This window comes from Falco punctatus (assembly GCF_963210335.1).
Source record: "Falco punctatus genome assembly, chromosome: 3".
NCBI lineage: Eukaryota > Metazoa > Chordata > Aves > Falconiformes > Falconidae > Falco > Falco punctatus.
This window is the reverse complement of record NC_137582.1, coordinates 63,169,685-63,186,711: the sequence shown is the minus strand read 5'-3', so window position 1 is coordinate 63,186,711 and position 17,027 is coordinate 63,169,685. Positions and strand designations below refer to the sequence as shown.

The window sequence follows — 17,027 nt, the reverse complement described above, 5'->3', positions numbered from 1 at the left end:
TTGCGTCGAAGGCAAGTAGTGGCCCAAGATAGGTCAGGAGCTGAAGTCACAGCCCAATATGGGGCCAGAGCCAAAATCATGACCAGAGATGCCATTGGAGATGAAGCCACAGACCGACATGGGGCTAGAGCCAAAGTCACAGCACGCTATCAAGCTGTAGTCAAAGTCACTGATGGAGCAGGCACCGGAGCAGGAGCAGTGACCCAGTATTCAGCCAAACTGAAGTCGGAGGCCCAGGATGGGTCCGAGCTGAAATCACAACCTGAAATTGGAATGGAGCTGAAGTCACACCTAGAGATGGGGCCAGAGCTGAAGCCATGGCCCAAAATTTCAGCCAGAGGCAAAGTAACAGCCCAGGACGTGGCAAGGGACAAATTAACAACTGAATAGGGGCCAGAGCCAAAGACGTGGCCTGAGATTGGGCCAGAGCCAAAGATGCAGCACAAATGGCACTGCCGCTGATGTTGCAGCTCAAGATGGGGTTGGAGCTGAAATCTCAGCCCAATACGGGGCTGGAGCTGAATTTGTGGCGTGAAACAGGGCCAGAGCTAAAGTCGTAGCCCAAGAAGTCACAACCCAAATAGAGGCAGGAACAGGGGACCAGAGCTGAGGTTACTGGGACAGAACCAAAGGCATGGTCTGATATTGGACAGGCGCTGAAGGTGTGGCTTGAAAAGAGCTGCTGCTGGCCTGAATGGGGAACAGGGCTGAAATCACTGCCCAGGAAGGGGTCAGCGCCAAAGCTGCAGCCTTTAATGGGCTGGAGCAGAAGTCATGGACCGAACAGGTGCCAGAGCCAAAGCTGCAACCCAGAGACCAAGATGTGGACAGAGGTGGCCAGAGTCAAAGTCGCAGCTCAATTATGGGGCTGGAGCTGAAGCAGCGGCCAAAATATCGGCCAGAGCCACAACAGCCTCCCAAGTAGGGCCAGAGCCAAAGCTGCAGTCCGATATCAAGCAGGTGGCCCAGCAGCTGCCTGAGATGGTACTGGAGCCAAAGTCGCAGGCTGAGCAGGGGCCAATATCAGGCCAGAGATTAAGTCACAGCCCAATATGGGGCCAGAACCAAAACTGCAATCAGGTATCAAGCTGGAGCTAAACTGGCAGCCCAAGATGGTGATGGAGCCAAATTTGTGGCCTGAGCAATGGCCAGAGCCAAAGCTGTGGCTGGAGCCAAAGTTGTGGCCAAGCAAAAATCTTGGCCCAATACTGGGCCAGAGCACCAGCAGCAGCATGAGGTGGGCCAGAGCTGGACTTGCTTCCCAAGATGGGGCAGGAGCTAAAGTCTCACTCCGTATCTTAAAGGTGAAGTCACAGCTCAGTTTGGCACCGGTGCCAAAGTCCCAGCCCAAGCAATGACCAGCCCAAGCAAGTGGCTCTGCACTGCTCTGCGAGGGCTGGCTCCGGGCACCCTTCCCTCAAAAGCAGGTGCCTGCACACCGCTAGGGCCTTCAGCCGCCCCTCCTCTCCCCGCCCCCCCCCCCCCCCCCCGCATTGCAGTGGACATCTTTTAATGCAGGAGACACTTTGTAAGAATTTTAGTGGGGGAAGAGAAATTTCTCAGCCTTGGCTGACTGATGGCTAATGCTTTGGTTCACCAATTGTCTGCAGTTCGTTTTTATCCTGGATTAGATTAGAAAAGCATTTTTTGGTTTCTTTATTTATATGAAAATAAAGATAACACACTAGAATCTTACAGAAGGAGCACTCCCAAGTTCTGCCTAATGTCACTAACAGTATATTTTATATTGCTGGATTGCTGTGCTCTATTTAAGCAATGTGCACATCTCTGCACAGTACGTACCTGCATACAGCCAACGTGCTTAAAAAAACCCAGAAAGTAAATCTGCCAATGCACAAGCAGCAATTAAGCTACAGCTGCACGATTTACTTTTGAGTACAGTTTTACCACAGACAGGCATTTTATTTCTTGCGTGTTACTGTCAGATGGCGATTCTAGCGCACTTGATCCGATTTTCCTGACAAATCATAATTTTAAAGTGTCTGTTTCCCCTAGCATATGGTGGGAGCTAGCACACATATTTTCTTATCTATATTGTATCAGCAGAATATACAGCATAATTTTAAAAGGTGAGAGTGCTTGCATATTGAGTAACTAATGCAGTTAGCACTCAGCCATCGGGCTTTTAACGTGCACCAAGGCACCTTCTGGCTGAGGAGCTGTAACACCTCACAGTGCACCAGCCACTATCCAAAACAAACACAGGTAAAGCGACTATCAGCGCCTTTGATCTGCAGAACGAAGGGGACCAAAGGAACCAGACCAACTTTGCAGTCAGTCATTCAAGCCTTACCTGTTAGGCTTTTCCTGACAAAACATTAGTGAAAGTTACCAACTCATCAGCTTTTTCCCCGAGAGCTATATATTTTGCACTTGTAAGCAAATTTTATAGCACTTACAATCCTAACCCCATTGTCAGGAGAGAACTAGCTCCTATACATTTTGCTGTTGCCGTAAACCCTGCTGAACGGCTATGCAAGCACATTTGTGCTTTTATATCTGGCTTCCATGGCTTCTTCGCCAAGTAGAGCCAACTGGGGCAAACATGGCTCAGCTTATGAAATATTCACAGCATTGTAACACAATTACGCATGTATGCATATACACGGGGATGTGTAATAAGCTGGAACATTCTCACTGCTTTGAGATGAAAATGACTTTTTTTTTCTTTTCTCCCTAGAGTTTCTTGCCGCCCAGGGTTAAATGTGGGTCAAGCTGTCTGAGCCCATGTCTGTGGCACACAGAGCAGGATTAAGCTGGAATTTTCCACTCAACTCAACTGTCAATCACTGTAATGTCTGCAAACCTTAAATTAATCTGGAGTGATCTGGTGTTGGCACTGACGGGAGCTTCTGGGGCTCAAGGATGGCATTTTGGCCTCCATGGAAAAGACACCCTCTTCCTCTGGACAAGGGGTGGCTACATTCCGGCTGCTGGCTTAAAGCCCTGCCACTATCAGCCCAACACAGAAAAACAGCTCTGTGTGAGGCAGCAGTACCAGCGTGTTAGAAGTGAGCGGGGAGAAACTGCACCTCGCAGGCGGAGGGACCGAGAATGGTGGCAACCGGAAGGTTATTCCCAGCATGGCCACAGACCGCGCCAAGACCTGCCATGTCCCTCTTAATGCCCGTTTCCTCACCTTTAAAATAGTATTAGCACCCTTCTGCTACTATTCTACAACACGCTTCATCATGGAAACCATTAACAGGTACAAAATATTTTACAGTAAGCATGTGTTAGTCCCTTCCTCAAGGAGAGCAAGCCTTCACCGTGCCCCCCCTGCTGTAATTAGCATGTCCCCTGGCATCCCAGCAAAGCTGCCCCCAGCTTAGCATGTGACGGACATCACTGGGACAGATCATGCAGTCCTGCCAACTTAAATAATGTATCAAGGGCAACTTGGAACACCCAAGGCAAGCAGAAATAGGCAGTTAAATAGTAGCAAGTACAAGCCCACAGTTTCTCCCTTATGTTTTGAAACATTCTGGGGACAAGTAACATTACCGACTGTACAGGATACGGAGAAACTCAGCTTATCAGTTTACCACATGCAAAGAATTCGGTATCTCAGCTCTAATCCCCACTTTCGGGAGCAATCATTTGGCAGTCAGTCTGGGGGGGGGGGGAGATAGAAAACAAGGGGGAAAAAATCGTGCGAGTTTTTATTCTAATCAATGCTAGACTTCTGTAAAAGCGGCACAATGCAAAATACAAAAGCAAGGCACTGCTGCAGTAGAGGCGAGCTATTAGAACAGGATTCAGCAGTAAGGATTTTAAAATGTGCATTTTAATTAGAACTCATTTAAAGCACAACTGATCAAAACAGTGATAATGAGAGAAGCCTAATTAATTTTTGTCTAAGTAACGAAGTCTCGTTACAGAAGGGTCTTCGGAAGAAAATGGTTTGGGATGTTAAAAACAGGGTGTTTGTAATGAGACACAATACTGCTGGGAGCCTGGAAGCCAGACCTAGAGGTTTCACAGGACTGCAGCAGCCACTGTATTAATCTTTTAACAGGAAAAAAGTAACCCTACTGAGATGTGACATCCCATTTATAGCCGAGTTCTGAGTTGCAACCATTGGCAGAGATATTAAAACACAATCAAACAGAATGGCATATTATAAAACAAATATAAATACAATTAAAACCATATTAAGTAAAAGATCAAAGCAGGCCAAAAAAAATAGGCAGTTTCCAGGGGGTTCAAGGTTCAGACTGCAAAGGAGGAGCAGAAGCTTGGAGATCTGGAGCACTTCTAAGGACTAAGGAACTAGCAATTTCCCCAAGTACTAAAGAATTAAAACGCTGTAGATGGAGGACAGCTAACTGGGGGTGGCTACAGGAAAAGAAGATGGTTACTTTTGAACCAAAAATAAGTATTGTAGCATTTAAAGAGCATAGCTATTCAAAAAGAACAGCAGCAAGGGGCATGCCTCCGGGTCCCTATCTGAGGGCAATACAAAGGCCGCTCTGTAAGCAGCGTGTCAGGAACGGGCTGGGACGGTGGCTCCCACAGCAGACCTCTTTCTTGAAAAGACCTGTGAGAACCCCCCAGGTCTGAAGTACCACCTCCCCCTAAGCACTGCGTCTCAACAACAGAGAGCTCAAGCTCCAGCAAGCGCAGGGACAGGTATAAAATATAATAAAAGATAATAATTTTGTTAATAATTGTGCTAAACAAAGCATCACTTTATAATTAAACAGTAATCAACTGCTCTGTTAAAAAATAATCTTTCCTGGGTTTGTTGAGCTTTAGTATAGCAAAGTGACAGGTACCAGGCAGGGACAGTTTGATCTACCTTGCAAAGATCAGCATTACGAAAGACAAGCGTCTTTCACAGGACCCTTCTGTCTAGTTTCTTACCAACTGTATATATCCCCCTCCTGCCGCTCCCCCCCAATCACAACTGCTCCCGTTCTAAACGTTTGCCAAAGCATGCCCCCGGTTTCTTAAACCAGGCTGTGCTTCCCCACCCACAAGCCGTACCTTGTACATTCATTTTTTTAACCAGTTTTTGCAGCTCAGCGATTTGGGGCCACCGCTTATCCCCAGCTGGCCAGGCAGCACTGGCATGCCAGAGGCAGCCACCAGCACCCAGTGCTTTAAATGAGACTGAGGCGGGGCTGATCTGAAGGGAACTGAAATCACAAGTGCCTTAACTACAGCGGGTGACGGGCAGGTGCTCCGGCACAGCTGCCTCCTGCTACGGCTCATCCCATGGCAGAAGGTAGGACAGGAACACCTGCAACCGCCCCAGCATTAATCACCAAAGGTTGAGGGTCAGAACACTGATATAAAATCCTAATCAAACATCTGTTTCCCAGGGCCCTCCCATATGCTTCAAGGATTGAATCCACCCTCTGATTCCTTAACGATCACCTACCTGGTTGCCAGCAGCAAACCAGCAAGGGAAGACGACAAGTACTTGTTCTACAGAAGGCCACTCCAGTGTTTCACCTTTCTTGTTTTGTTCGGTTTTGGTTTTTCGCTTCAAAGAGAAAATAAACTCAACAGGAGACAAATGCATTTCATGATTTTTAATAATTTTGTGCCATGGTTTAACCACAGCATATTAAGAACAAGCATAAAATCTGTATTTAAAACTAACAACAGCACTTAGAGCAACATCTTCCTTTAAAAGTATTGCAATAAACAGACCTTAGGTCTAAAAACTAGGACATCACCATTTGCTCAATTAAAAGTCAGATACACAACAGCTGAAATCTTCTCATGTATATAATTGGGAGTTACGGTGGAAAATAAGCAACAAATTAATCGTGTTAAAAGGAAAATAGATTTTTTAAAAAAATTAAAGCAAGCCAGGTTTGTCATAGCATCACGTGAACAGCTACTGAGAAACTCCAATACAGTTGTAAAGACTTACTGTTTTCAATAGCTTTGTTTTTACAACAATAAAGTTTAAAAGAAAGATTAAATATTGTTGATAGTGCTGTACATATTTCAGAATAGCTTGAAACAAAATGGACAAAAATAAGAGGTGTTGGAAACATGATCTCGAAAACCACAATGTTGGAAATACAAAAAAATCCATAGCGCAATAAAGCATTTTACACTGTAAAATAACTAGCAAGAAACAACAAAGAAAGGGTCAACACTCTAAAAACAGGCATTTGATGGTTAATTTTAAGTGTAACAGCCTGACTGATGTGCATACCATCATGAAATGCTCTGAGCACAGCAGCAATGGGCAGTTGATAGCTATACAAAGATAAAACCCCTATCAATGCTTATGTAGTCTTTGTACGGCAAGTAGAAAAGCTTTGTTAAAGAATATTAAGGTGATTTTTTTATTATTATTATTTTTGCTGTCCGGGTCTACGATGCCTGAGGCTCTCATAACTTCTGCTTACACTTCTTCTAAAATCTTGGCTGCCTGCTGTGCTTTGTGGTAAACGGAAAAGCGTGAACACAGCTGTGAATACACTTAATAGATAGTCTGCTCTTTCCACTGCAGCTTCAAAGCAAATTAGTGCCTCTAAAAGGAGACATGCTCGTGTTTGGTCCACTCAATATGCAAGTTTTGTTGTGATAAATCCTACCCTAGATTCCTCCAGTGGGAGGTTTGCTCTGTACAGTCTTCCTAGTCAAGGCCTGCGGTTTTTTGTTTGTTTTCCTTCCTTCATGCACAGAAGTGGTACTGCAGTGCAAACAAAAACACGAAGGTGGCCAGGCAAGGCGTACTTCCACAACAATTACCCTATGCCCTGACAAACAATAAGTGAGTTAACGAGTGACAGTCATGAAATATGCGCATTTCCCTATGGTACATGCTTACTGATAAAAGAGCTCGATACATAGAGGGATGGATACAAGCTACCTGTAAGGGCTTGATGATGCAGAACTGGCCATAAAAAACTTACACACTTCTTTAAAACAAAAGAACCCAAAACAACCATGATCAACATTCGGGTACAGGACTCCTGTGAGGGCTTTTTAAAAGATATTTACAAACGAGTAGCTGAAGTTTCAGGTCGGCAGAGAAGTCGTGAAGGACTGTGCTCCCGGGGCACCATCCTCCAGCGTGACGGACCAGATGGAAAGCCCACTCACACCAGAGGAAGCCTCCCCACTGACTTCACTGGGCCCTGGATAAGGCCCCCTGAGTTTTAGCATAGCGTTTAGCTAGTCATCTGAAAAACTAAACCGAAACGCCATCTCAAACATATCCCAACACGCTGCTACCTTACATCTGTGGTTAAAGCCTAACAAGTATAAAAAAGCTACATACAGACATGAGAATCTATGGAAGATTAGTCGGTATCCATCTGTGAGAGGACTAGTCTGTCTGGGACCAATAAACTTTTATATCACCTACCATCCTGGGATAGTTAGAACAAACAGTTTAGAAAAATAAGTACAGCATCTGCAAGTCTCTACACTAGAACTTCATGGTGAGTTTTCCTGAGGTATTTGCTTTACCAAAGAGCCCATACCGACGGCATGCGGGGCACGGGGACGGACAGCCAAACGCGCGGAGACACCGGGGAGAACCAAACTGCCCAGGGAACCTGGCAGAAAGTTCACGCATTTCATTACTTTCCACACCGCTTCCCGTGTTGGGTCTGAACAGGTTTAGGTGTTTCTCCATAATCTTCAATACGAACCCAGGGTAAGCCATTGCTGTCAGAGGCCAACGCAGCAGCAGCGCTGCCGACTCAGAAGGCTCACGCTCAAACCCTGCGTTCAGCTCGCTACCAGCTGCGGCTTTTCTTGCCTACCCTGAAGGCTTGCACCCCGCAGCCGCACAGGTCAGCAGCGAGTCCCAGCTGCACACCGAGCCTTAAGACCGTTTGCAGTGGCAGGATTGCACGCCAGTAGTGGGCACAGAGCAAGGGCTGGCTGTTGTCACAAAACTCTCGTTGGCCTAGTTCTGATTTTGCAGGGATGGTTTGGGTCAGTTCCCACTTGTCTGAGCTTCACTTCAAATCTAGGATGCGGATAAAAAGATTTGAAAGCTTTTAGCCCATTTCTAAGTTGTTGTGTTTTTTTTTTTTTAATATAACAAAAAGTTAATCAAGGATAATAATAAATAACGTATCTGCTGGAGAAGTAATAACTAATACTGGTCTAACTCGGCAATAGTGAGGCAGCAACCAATATGAGAAGCATCTAGTTGCAAGGTTAAAGCTGTGGAGGTTTTGTTTGTTTTGTGTTTTTTCCTTTTTCTTAAAGTGACACATCTAAAAAAAAAAACAAACCTTCACAGCAAAGATGCATCAAACGACCAATAGCTATACACAGGCTATTCAAAAAGGATTTGTTCAAACTTTTTCCCTTATGATATTATATTGATATTTAATAGGAAAATAAAATACATAGACTTTTTGTCATTTGTGTGCATTCATTTGGAAATTTTCTTACAAAAAAGGACCAAGCACAGAAGTTGGCATTCACAAAGTCTATGCCATTTTCTTTTTTGTGTTAAAATTGGTATCATCTATACATTATCTTACAGTATTAACAACATCTATTTGTTTTTGTATGTTTGTTTGTTCTACCCATTGGGTAGGATATGTGCATAATATATTCAAGTTATACACAGCACCATACAAAGAAAAAAAACCCAAACAAACCAGAAAAAAAAAGACAGACAACTGAAAAAGCACCATTTTAAGTGAGGCACAACAAAGGTGGGAGCGTAAGGCCTGATCCAAAGCCCCCTGAGGTTGGCAACAGTCCTCCTACCAACTTCATCGGGCTTTGGATCAGGCCCTCTCGAGTGCAAGGGGATTCCTATCTGCTCAGACCCGAACATGAGGCACCTTAGTTGCTTACAAACTACCGACATGCAAACCTCCTAAAAAATTATATCTAATACGGACATATATAATTTATTAATAAACCTACCACGGCGGACAGACAAGCACAAACCAAGGAGCGAAAGGAAGAAGAAAAGAGACAGCTTCATCAGCCACGAAATCCTACACACACCACGTTGTTTCAGAAAGCTCGTATATCAAACCATTTAAAACAGCAGCAGCAATATAGCAAAGAAATGACAGAGTCATCTCTGGCAGTAAATCACACGGCTGTCAGAGGGAAGAGGGAAATACCTAGGTTACAAGTTTGTTTCTTTATTGTTAACCAACAAAAAAAGGTAAGCTCTCTTACAGCAGGAAAGTGATGCTAGCAATACCCGGGTTGCTTGTATTCGGTCTAAAAATGGAAGAGACAACAGCAAGGCAGAAGAGCGAGCCAGGAGAGTTTGCAACACTTCTCAATACAAAATCGTGCTTGGTTTTCCCTTTCGAAAGCAGGAGAAACGTAGTCAGTGGTTACAAAACCGGCATTATCAGTCCTGGAATATATTTAATGCAAATAGTTGCAATTTCAAGAGAACACCCGTAGACTCCTCCACTGAATGTCTGTGGTACTTAGTAGTGTGGTAAAAGCACTTAACTGAAACTGAGCCATCACCCACACTGGAGTGTGCTGGGAAGGGGCAGTGCAGGTCTGATGCTGGTTTTGGAGGCTGAACTTGGTGCAGCTTCTGCTAATTCCCCAAGTGGAGCCACACCAAGAAAATGACTCTTCTTTGCCACTGCAAATGTGCCCGATGGGGCTTTTGCCAGCATAGCAACGGCAGTCGGAGGTGGGTCAAAAGGCAATTTACACCCCTAATTAATGAGCACAGGCTGGCAAACAATATATTAAGTAAGGGGGGCCGGGGGTGGTGGTGGAATCTTACCAACCCACATTTTCAGTTGGGACACTCAAAACTTTAAACTTCAATTTCCTAAAGAAACATACACCACAGTCTTCAGACGGGAAACCTCCGCAAGTTCAACACACCCTCACAAAGGACTTTTCCATGCTCTGCAAGGCTTCAGCAGGTCTCAGACCATTAAGAGCATGCCTCCTTCCAGGGACTTAAAAAATTGAAACGTTTGGGGCTACTTCAGGAGAAAAGCTGTTAGTCACACTTGTTGGCAAGCACACAACACAGTGTGGGAAAAGACCAGATGTGTGTAATTGAATTATTTGGAACAGCCTTTATCTAAAAAGCAAAGATGTAATCAAAAGCCAGCCTTCATCTGAACCCACTGTACAAATGGATCACTAGGTTCTCAGCATCAGCTAGGTCTGAAAAAACACACTTCTGAGATCTAGAGTACAAGAAGTACATTTCCTTCCTGTACATCAATAAGTTAGGGTCGTCCCAAAAGCACAAGGATTTTTCAAAGCTCACCCAAAAGGAGACTGCTGTTGGATGCAACATGCACTAGCGCACCAAGTCAGGGGCAAGGATTTGCGAAGCAAGGAACTCCCTACTGATAAAAGCAGGGCCACAACATTTACATGACTGAAAAGCAAATATTCCTCATGCATCCAGCTGTTTGACAAATGACCTGTCATTGTTCCTGAGAGCACAGTATATAGGCATTTAGCACGTCCAGAAGGTGACTGTGGAATAGTAACTAATATATAAATGATCGAGGGGTAGGATACAGGCAGAAGTTTGCATGCAGGTATGTATACACACATGTGCATGGACATGACTTAACTGTAATGACCAGAGACAACTTGTGAATAACCCTAAATACCTTCAAACGTACCAGCAAGCCTACTGTTCAGCCTTGGCGGAAGGGAGGGGGGAAAGTAAAGAACAATTTTGGAGCATATCTATTTTCCCCAGCACATTATTTTCTTTCCCTTTGCCTATGAAATAAGGTTACCTTAGTTACCACAAGCGTTCAGGGCTCAGAGTCAGAGAAAGGTTAGTAATCTATCTTCTCCAAAACATTCAAGCGTTCCTTACAGACCAGGATGTCAGTTTTAAGATCCAGTATCTCACTACCTGGCAGGGTTACAACCAACCACTTGAGACAGCACTGTTCCAGACAGCCTATGCACAGGACTCTCCAGCAGGACAAGGCTTTCTTCCCTGTTGCAAACAAAAGTGCACTCTTCCAGAAACAATGTCATTTACTCCTTGCCCTTCCCTGAACCACATTAACAGGAAGAAAAAAAAATATCATCAATCTCAGCAACACTTTTATATACATATACATCTATTTCTGCACCACAAAAATTCAGAGATTTGGGGTAACAGGAGCAGCTTCCAGCTGGGACAAACTGATGGGAGACGTGGGCAAACAATAATAAAAAGCCAAATGAAGCACAGCTTGACCCACGGTTCCTGCAGATTCCATAAACGCAGGAACTAAATACCTTCCTCACTAACGATCAAGAACTCGCATATGGGGCACGCATCTGAGTTTTCATACTTAAAAGGGGAAAGTATACTGTAATAAAGTCACATCAGACTGAGACTGGGTTAAGTGCAGAGTTCATCAGTGACAACACTAGGAGTAGCTTAAGTAGGTCCTCCCTGACAAAACCCACCTGTAACGCAAAATACCATGAGGGATCTGAACACTGCTCCATAGAGTGGGTACCAGTCTTCATATCCCTCACTCACATCTTTCAAGCAGCGTTACATACACAGAGCCTATTTGTACAGCACTGAGATGAACCCAACCACTATCAGGCTAAACATACATCCAGAAGTAGAGCTGAGTGCTCCATCGAGAAACTTTTTTTCTAGCCCTACAAGATCACAGGAGAACACCAAAGATCGGGCATATTTAGCACTAAGAAGGGATCCATGTCAAACCACATAAGGGAAAAATTAACCTTTGCAGAAAGATGATAATAACAACAGTAATAACGCTGCTTTATTTCTTAAAGGTACACTTAAAAAAACCCTCCACTTTTAACCTGAATATTTCTAAAATGGGGACACCACTGGACTGAATTTTGGGAAGATGGGTTACTGGGCAAAGGTCAGGAGGTGCAACCAGAACTCAGGCTAATACGATCCATCCCACAGAAAGTTCCACGCATGTATTATGCGGGTTTTGTGCACAATATGCATAAACCAAAACCCCACTACTGAGGTATAATCCACATGATTAAATCTACAATGTTTTCAGAAATCTTTTATAATTTAAAAAGCTTCATTTGAGTGGCTGTGGAATACAGTTCATCAATTCTGGCTATTTTCAAAGGGAGTTTTCCATAAGTGCTTTATAGAATTACCTACCTTCAGAGATCGCCAATTTCTAAGCCCGCAAAGATCAACAGTGCTATCTAATTCTGATATTCCTTCTTTTACCATTCTGTTCTGTTAGCCATAGTATATTCTCTTTCACCGCAACAAAAGAAAAACACACACTGTTGCAACATACTGATGGCACTCCCATCGGAGATGACTAATACTCGTCAGAAAATACCATGTTTACTCCTATAAGGGGCTCCAAAACAAAAGTAAATACCATATTTACTCCTTTAAGAGGCCCTGAAACAAAAGTAGCAGATTGCAAACTCACCTATAGCAAGCAACAGATGACTACACTTTCAGAGCTGACAGGTACACTGGCTGCACATTAGCTTTGCACACAGCAGAAAGAATATGATGAGAAGGCGAAGGTGCACGAGGAAACGCAACCATTAGGTGAGCAAATACTAAGTTCTTGTTAAACAAATCTCTTCCACAGAACTCAAACAGGTTACGTTTTCCACGCAAAGGAAAACTTCCTCAATCATGAAAAATTAAGAGACAACAATGCACATATCATACCAGACAACGTTAATGGGAAATGCATAAATCTACTGGCATGCAAAGATGGCAAAAGATGGCGAAGGGCCGTCTTCAAAGAAAGCATGTTCCCAAGAGGTGACTTCGAAGGCAACTTCAAGGCTCACTTCGCTGAGATCTGTGCATGGGGAGAAGTTGGTACTCAACCGGTCCAAGCCCAGGGCCCAGTCCAGGTGTGCTCTGCCATGATGACCGAGTTCCAGCTGTTCTCACATGACGGCTTCTCAGCTACATAATCCTCATTTAGGCAAAAGCACAGTATCCGTATAGGCACATGCATTCTCTGGCTTACAAGCTCACTTCTGAAGGACAATAAAAGTCACTGAAGACCAAACCCAACATTTGCTGGTTTTCTCTTGTTTGGGTTTGTTTGTTTGCTTTTTAACTAAGAATTATGTTCATAGGTTATTTGCAAAAATCTAATTTCACAGCTTTTATTCCCAGGAACCAGACATGATGAGAGCCCTAGCTGACTGACAGCCACCTAGTCATCTCCTAAACACCTGTCCTGTGGGTCAGGGAGGGGGGTGGGGGGAGTAAAACCCATCATACAATCTCTCTCTCTCCCTTCAAATAATACATAAATTAAAAGGCAGCTTTACTCTGCATTACCAGCACGACTCAGACCAAAAAACAATTACAGAGACAAATGGGGCTGCATATTCAGACTAACAGTTACATAAACGATTTCTAAACTAGAATAAAATCAAACTACCTTATGGAGAAAATAATCTACACTGAGGCCCATAAAACACACACACAGACATGCACACTGTTTTGGCATTAAAACTCTGCATAGATCAAAGATGCACTTCAGTTATCAGAGCCCCTGGTGTACAGAAGTCCTGCAGAAATCCTCCGGCCATGGGACCAGGCGCTAGGGCACGGCACTCGGTGGCTGCTGCCCCTAACCAAGCACAAGGCTTAAGAAAATAGAAAAAAGTGAAAGAACTTGAAGTGAACAGGTCTATGACACACTCATACACATATATATTAGAGACTATTCAAGCCGAGACTCTAAAGGTTCTTACTTTTAAGTCGGTTTCCGAAATGCATTTTAAGTGCAAGTTGTGCTTTTTCATGTGCTTGTGATGCCACTACCACCATTCATCAACTGCCTTCCAGCACTGCATGTGCTTCCACACAGAACCAGCCAGGGAAGAAACACCCCACATGCCACTTTACAGGCAGGTAACATTTTCCAGCTACTCTGAAGACCAGCATGGCAAAACCAGGGCTTACAGACACTTGGTTACTATGTGAGTCATCTTTACCCATGAGTGTAGTCCTGCTGGCGTCAGCCGGATGACGGGCATGGAGGAGGGTTTCTGCAACAGGGCCCAGAGCAAAATGCTTCGCAGTGAGCATAACTGGTGCTCCCGTGTCACTGCCAGGGACGCCACAGAAGCCAGCACCACTGTCACAAGCGCTCTCGGTCCTGCTGCAGAGAAAGCATGGGGGGGAGGGGGGGGCTACAGCTACAACAGCCCCTTCACTTCAACAAGATGGATCTCCAGGACTGAACTTCAGTATCTGAAGGATGAAACAGAGAGCGAAAAGCACAACAGAGTCTCACGTATTTGAACAGCACTGCAGGGGAAAAAACCCATCTTGCATTTTTACACAATTTATTGCATAATGTCATGATATGTGTGTCTAAATACATTTCAGGCTACAGCGAGGACAAAAGTCTCTAAAACTGTAAGTACTGGTGATGCTGCATTATGAAAACAAAAGAATGGCAGCACTTAGCATCAATACAAATTAACACATCTGGGATTTTGTTTTGCCATTTACAAAACAAATAGTCTACACTAAAAATCAGCTAAAACCTAAGTGATGGAAAGTGCTGGGATTTCATATTTGCCTTCTTCCATCCAAAAGTCTCCAAGACACTTCACTGATGCACTGTTATTCGAATGCAAATTATTGCAAAGACAAGTGTCCCTGTAATTTCTTGATTTGTAAAAGCCAAGAGATGTTAGGCTAAGTCCTGTCCCCTTTTTCTAGCAAACCTGGGGGGAAGGGGGCAAACTCCTCCAGATTACTTCTGGGGCTCTATCATTATTCCACAGGTCAAAAGACGACATATAGAAGAACTTCACATAAAACAGTTCCCTCATATATATTTTTTTAAAACATTAAGATAGTGCAACTTTTTAGAACACATTTATCACAACACAAATTAATTCCTTGCATTCATCTAAGTTCTCAACTTTATACCTTGGCACACAAAACAGGAATTTTGTTTCATATTAAAAAAAATCCATACCCTGGGAGAAAAAAAAAAGCAAACTAGCCAATTCTTCCCCCATTTATCTAGCAAAACCACCTTCTTCCTTCTGCCATTCAGTGAGTATAAAACAGGCTGTACAAGCCATTTCTGTGCTAAGTTAACTTTTAGAATTAAATAATTGAAATAGTTTATTAAAAAAAAATAATATATCCCCCCTCTCCCCTGAAACACTGCTCGCAGACAAACTGAATGGAAGTTGGTATTTCTTTCAATCTGCTTTGCATGCAATTCCCCTGAAAGGAATCAGAAACAAAGAACTGGTTTGCACGTTTGGTTTTACTAAGTTGTACCACGTGAAACGTAACAACATTGTGCACTGGAGCACGGGGGGGGTCTTCCTCCACTGCCCTGCATGAACCTCTCCTCTTCAGTTCAAATGCACCTGGGCGAGTAACTTAGACCAGGTTTCCTGGTTTACGGTCTTGGCCTTTGCTGGGGACTATTGTGCTCTCTGAATTGTTCTGCTGAAACTGAAGTCTGCTCCCCCTCTGTGAGGAAGGAGGCACGTTGTTGTGCTGGTGATGGAAAAAAGAGGAGCCTGGGTAATGCCCCATGACCTCGCTGTATGTCGGGGGTGGTCCTTCCATCCTTCCGTTACTGCTATAGTTGGTTGCACTTATGCCCGAATTGCTGCTGGGTGGGCAGGGGCCCCCATTGTACATTGAGATGTCTATCAAGTCGCTATCAAAAATGGTTCGGTTGGGCGGTGCCCTGACAGATTCCCGGTTGAGCTCCATCTGCTGTTCTGGGTCCCGGAGCTGCAGGGTGCACGGGCCTTGGTACGGCGGTGGCTCTTCCCCATCGGAGAGGGAGATGGTCGGAGGAAGGTCAATCTCATGCTGCATGTAAGGGTAAGTGGGCTGGAAGCGACTGAAACGGTCCCGCTGCATAAAAGATGGGGTGGTAAACCTGTCCCTGGACCTCGGAGCATACATGATCTGAAATGGGAAGAGACACACACATGACTCTATATCTGAGCAAAGCACTGTGGGGGCGCCGTATTAACGAAGAATTGATAAAATGCAAAATGCTTCTCTTTGCCACCCATCTTAGGAGGTTAAACCCAGGACACACTTGGACGCGTGCTCCCACATGCGTGCACGTGGTAAGAACAGGTAGGAGTTGCAGGAAGGAATTCAACATACTTGAGAACAGCTTCATGAAGGACGACCAAGACCCCACACAGCTGCTTCTGACATTAAAACATGCAGTGCCAACGGAAAATTATTCTGCTTCTGAACAAAGAAAGACATTCTCTCTAGTCTTGACAATTGACTAGTTCTACAAAAGTGTCCCAATACTGAATTTCAGCTGCAGCCTGAGCCTCCCCCTCCTACTCAGAGTTAATGTAATACCCGCATCATCAAAGAATTCAGATGGTCATTTTAGTACATTTTGTAAAGGCCCGGCATATCTCACGCCTTCACTACCACAGTGTATCAGGTGTCCTCCTCCTCAGTTCTCAGCCAGAAATCAGCCTCCGGGGAGGACCTATAAGGCTTCTGTGCTGCAAGTGGAAAAAATGTCCCTGGCATATTAAGCCCCGCAGAAGGTCAGGCTTTACAAAAGGAAGAGTTCAAGGTACTCTGTGAGAATCTATTGCTCCTCATTTGGTCTATTCCAGATCTAGACAGACACATCAGCTTCTTAGATCTAGATCTATCAAACTGCTCTTCTCATTTCTGGGTCCACGCAGAGCAAGTCTTTAGCCCCTGACCCTCACAGATGCAGGGCCAACCACCAGGAAGCTTTGCCGTTTGTCACAGGAGAGCTGGACCACTCGGAACAATACACCCACAAATCACACACAGACCAGCGATCTGTGCTAGCTGGAAGACAGGAGACACCGGTGATAGGATATGTGTTGTAAATCCAAGAAAAACTCGGGAAGAAGAGCAACTGGTCTCCCCGCTTCTATTGAGTACTCTTTAATTACTGAGCCACTGCATGACAGAGACACACCTCCACCACTTTACCTGTGAATGCCTGCTATGATACAGGGAGCTGCTGATGGAGATGAGGTGTCAGGTAGGCAGAATTTTATTCTTTTAATGAAAAAGTCTTACGCATTTATGGAATGGGAGT

The 17,027-nt window shown here is 44.4% G+C and overlaps 1 protein-coding gene across 5 annotated transcripts in view; it reads right to left on the bottom strand.

Moving 5' to 3' along the window:
* Positions 1-5,546: 5,546 nt before the first annotated feature.
* The window catches only part of LDLRAD4 (low density lipoprotein receptor class A domain containing 4), a 212,670-nt gene continuing 201,189 nt past the window's right edge, over positions 5,547-17,027 (bottom strand). For 4 of the 5 annotated variants that reach the window (XM_080378125.1, XM_080378124.1, XM_080378127.1 and 1 more), the window contains one exon: positions 5,547-15,880. In XM_080378125.1, the coding sequence (XP_080234251.1) occupies positions 15,338-15,880 (543 nt within the window). In that variant the 3' untranslated portion in view covers positions 5,547-15,337. The remainder of the gene's footprint in view (positions 15,881-17,027) is intronic. The other variant, XR_013926542.1, reaches the window with a different exon arrangement.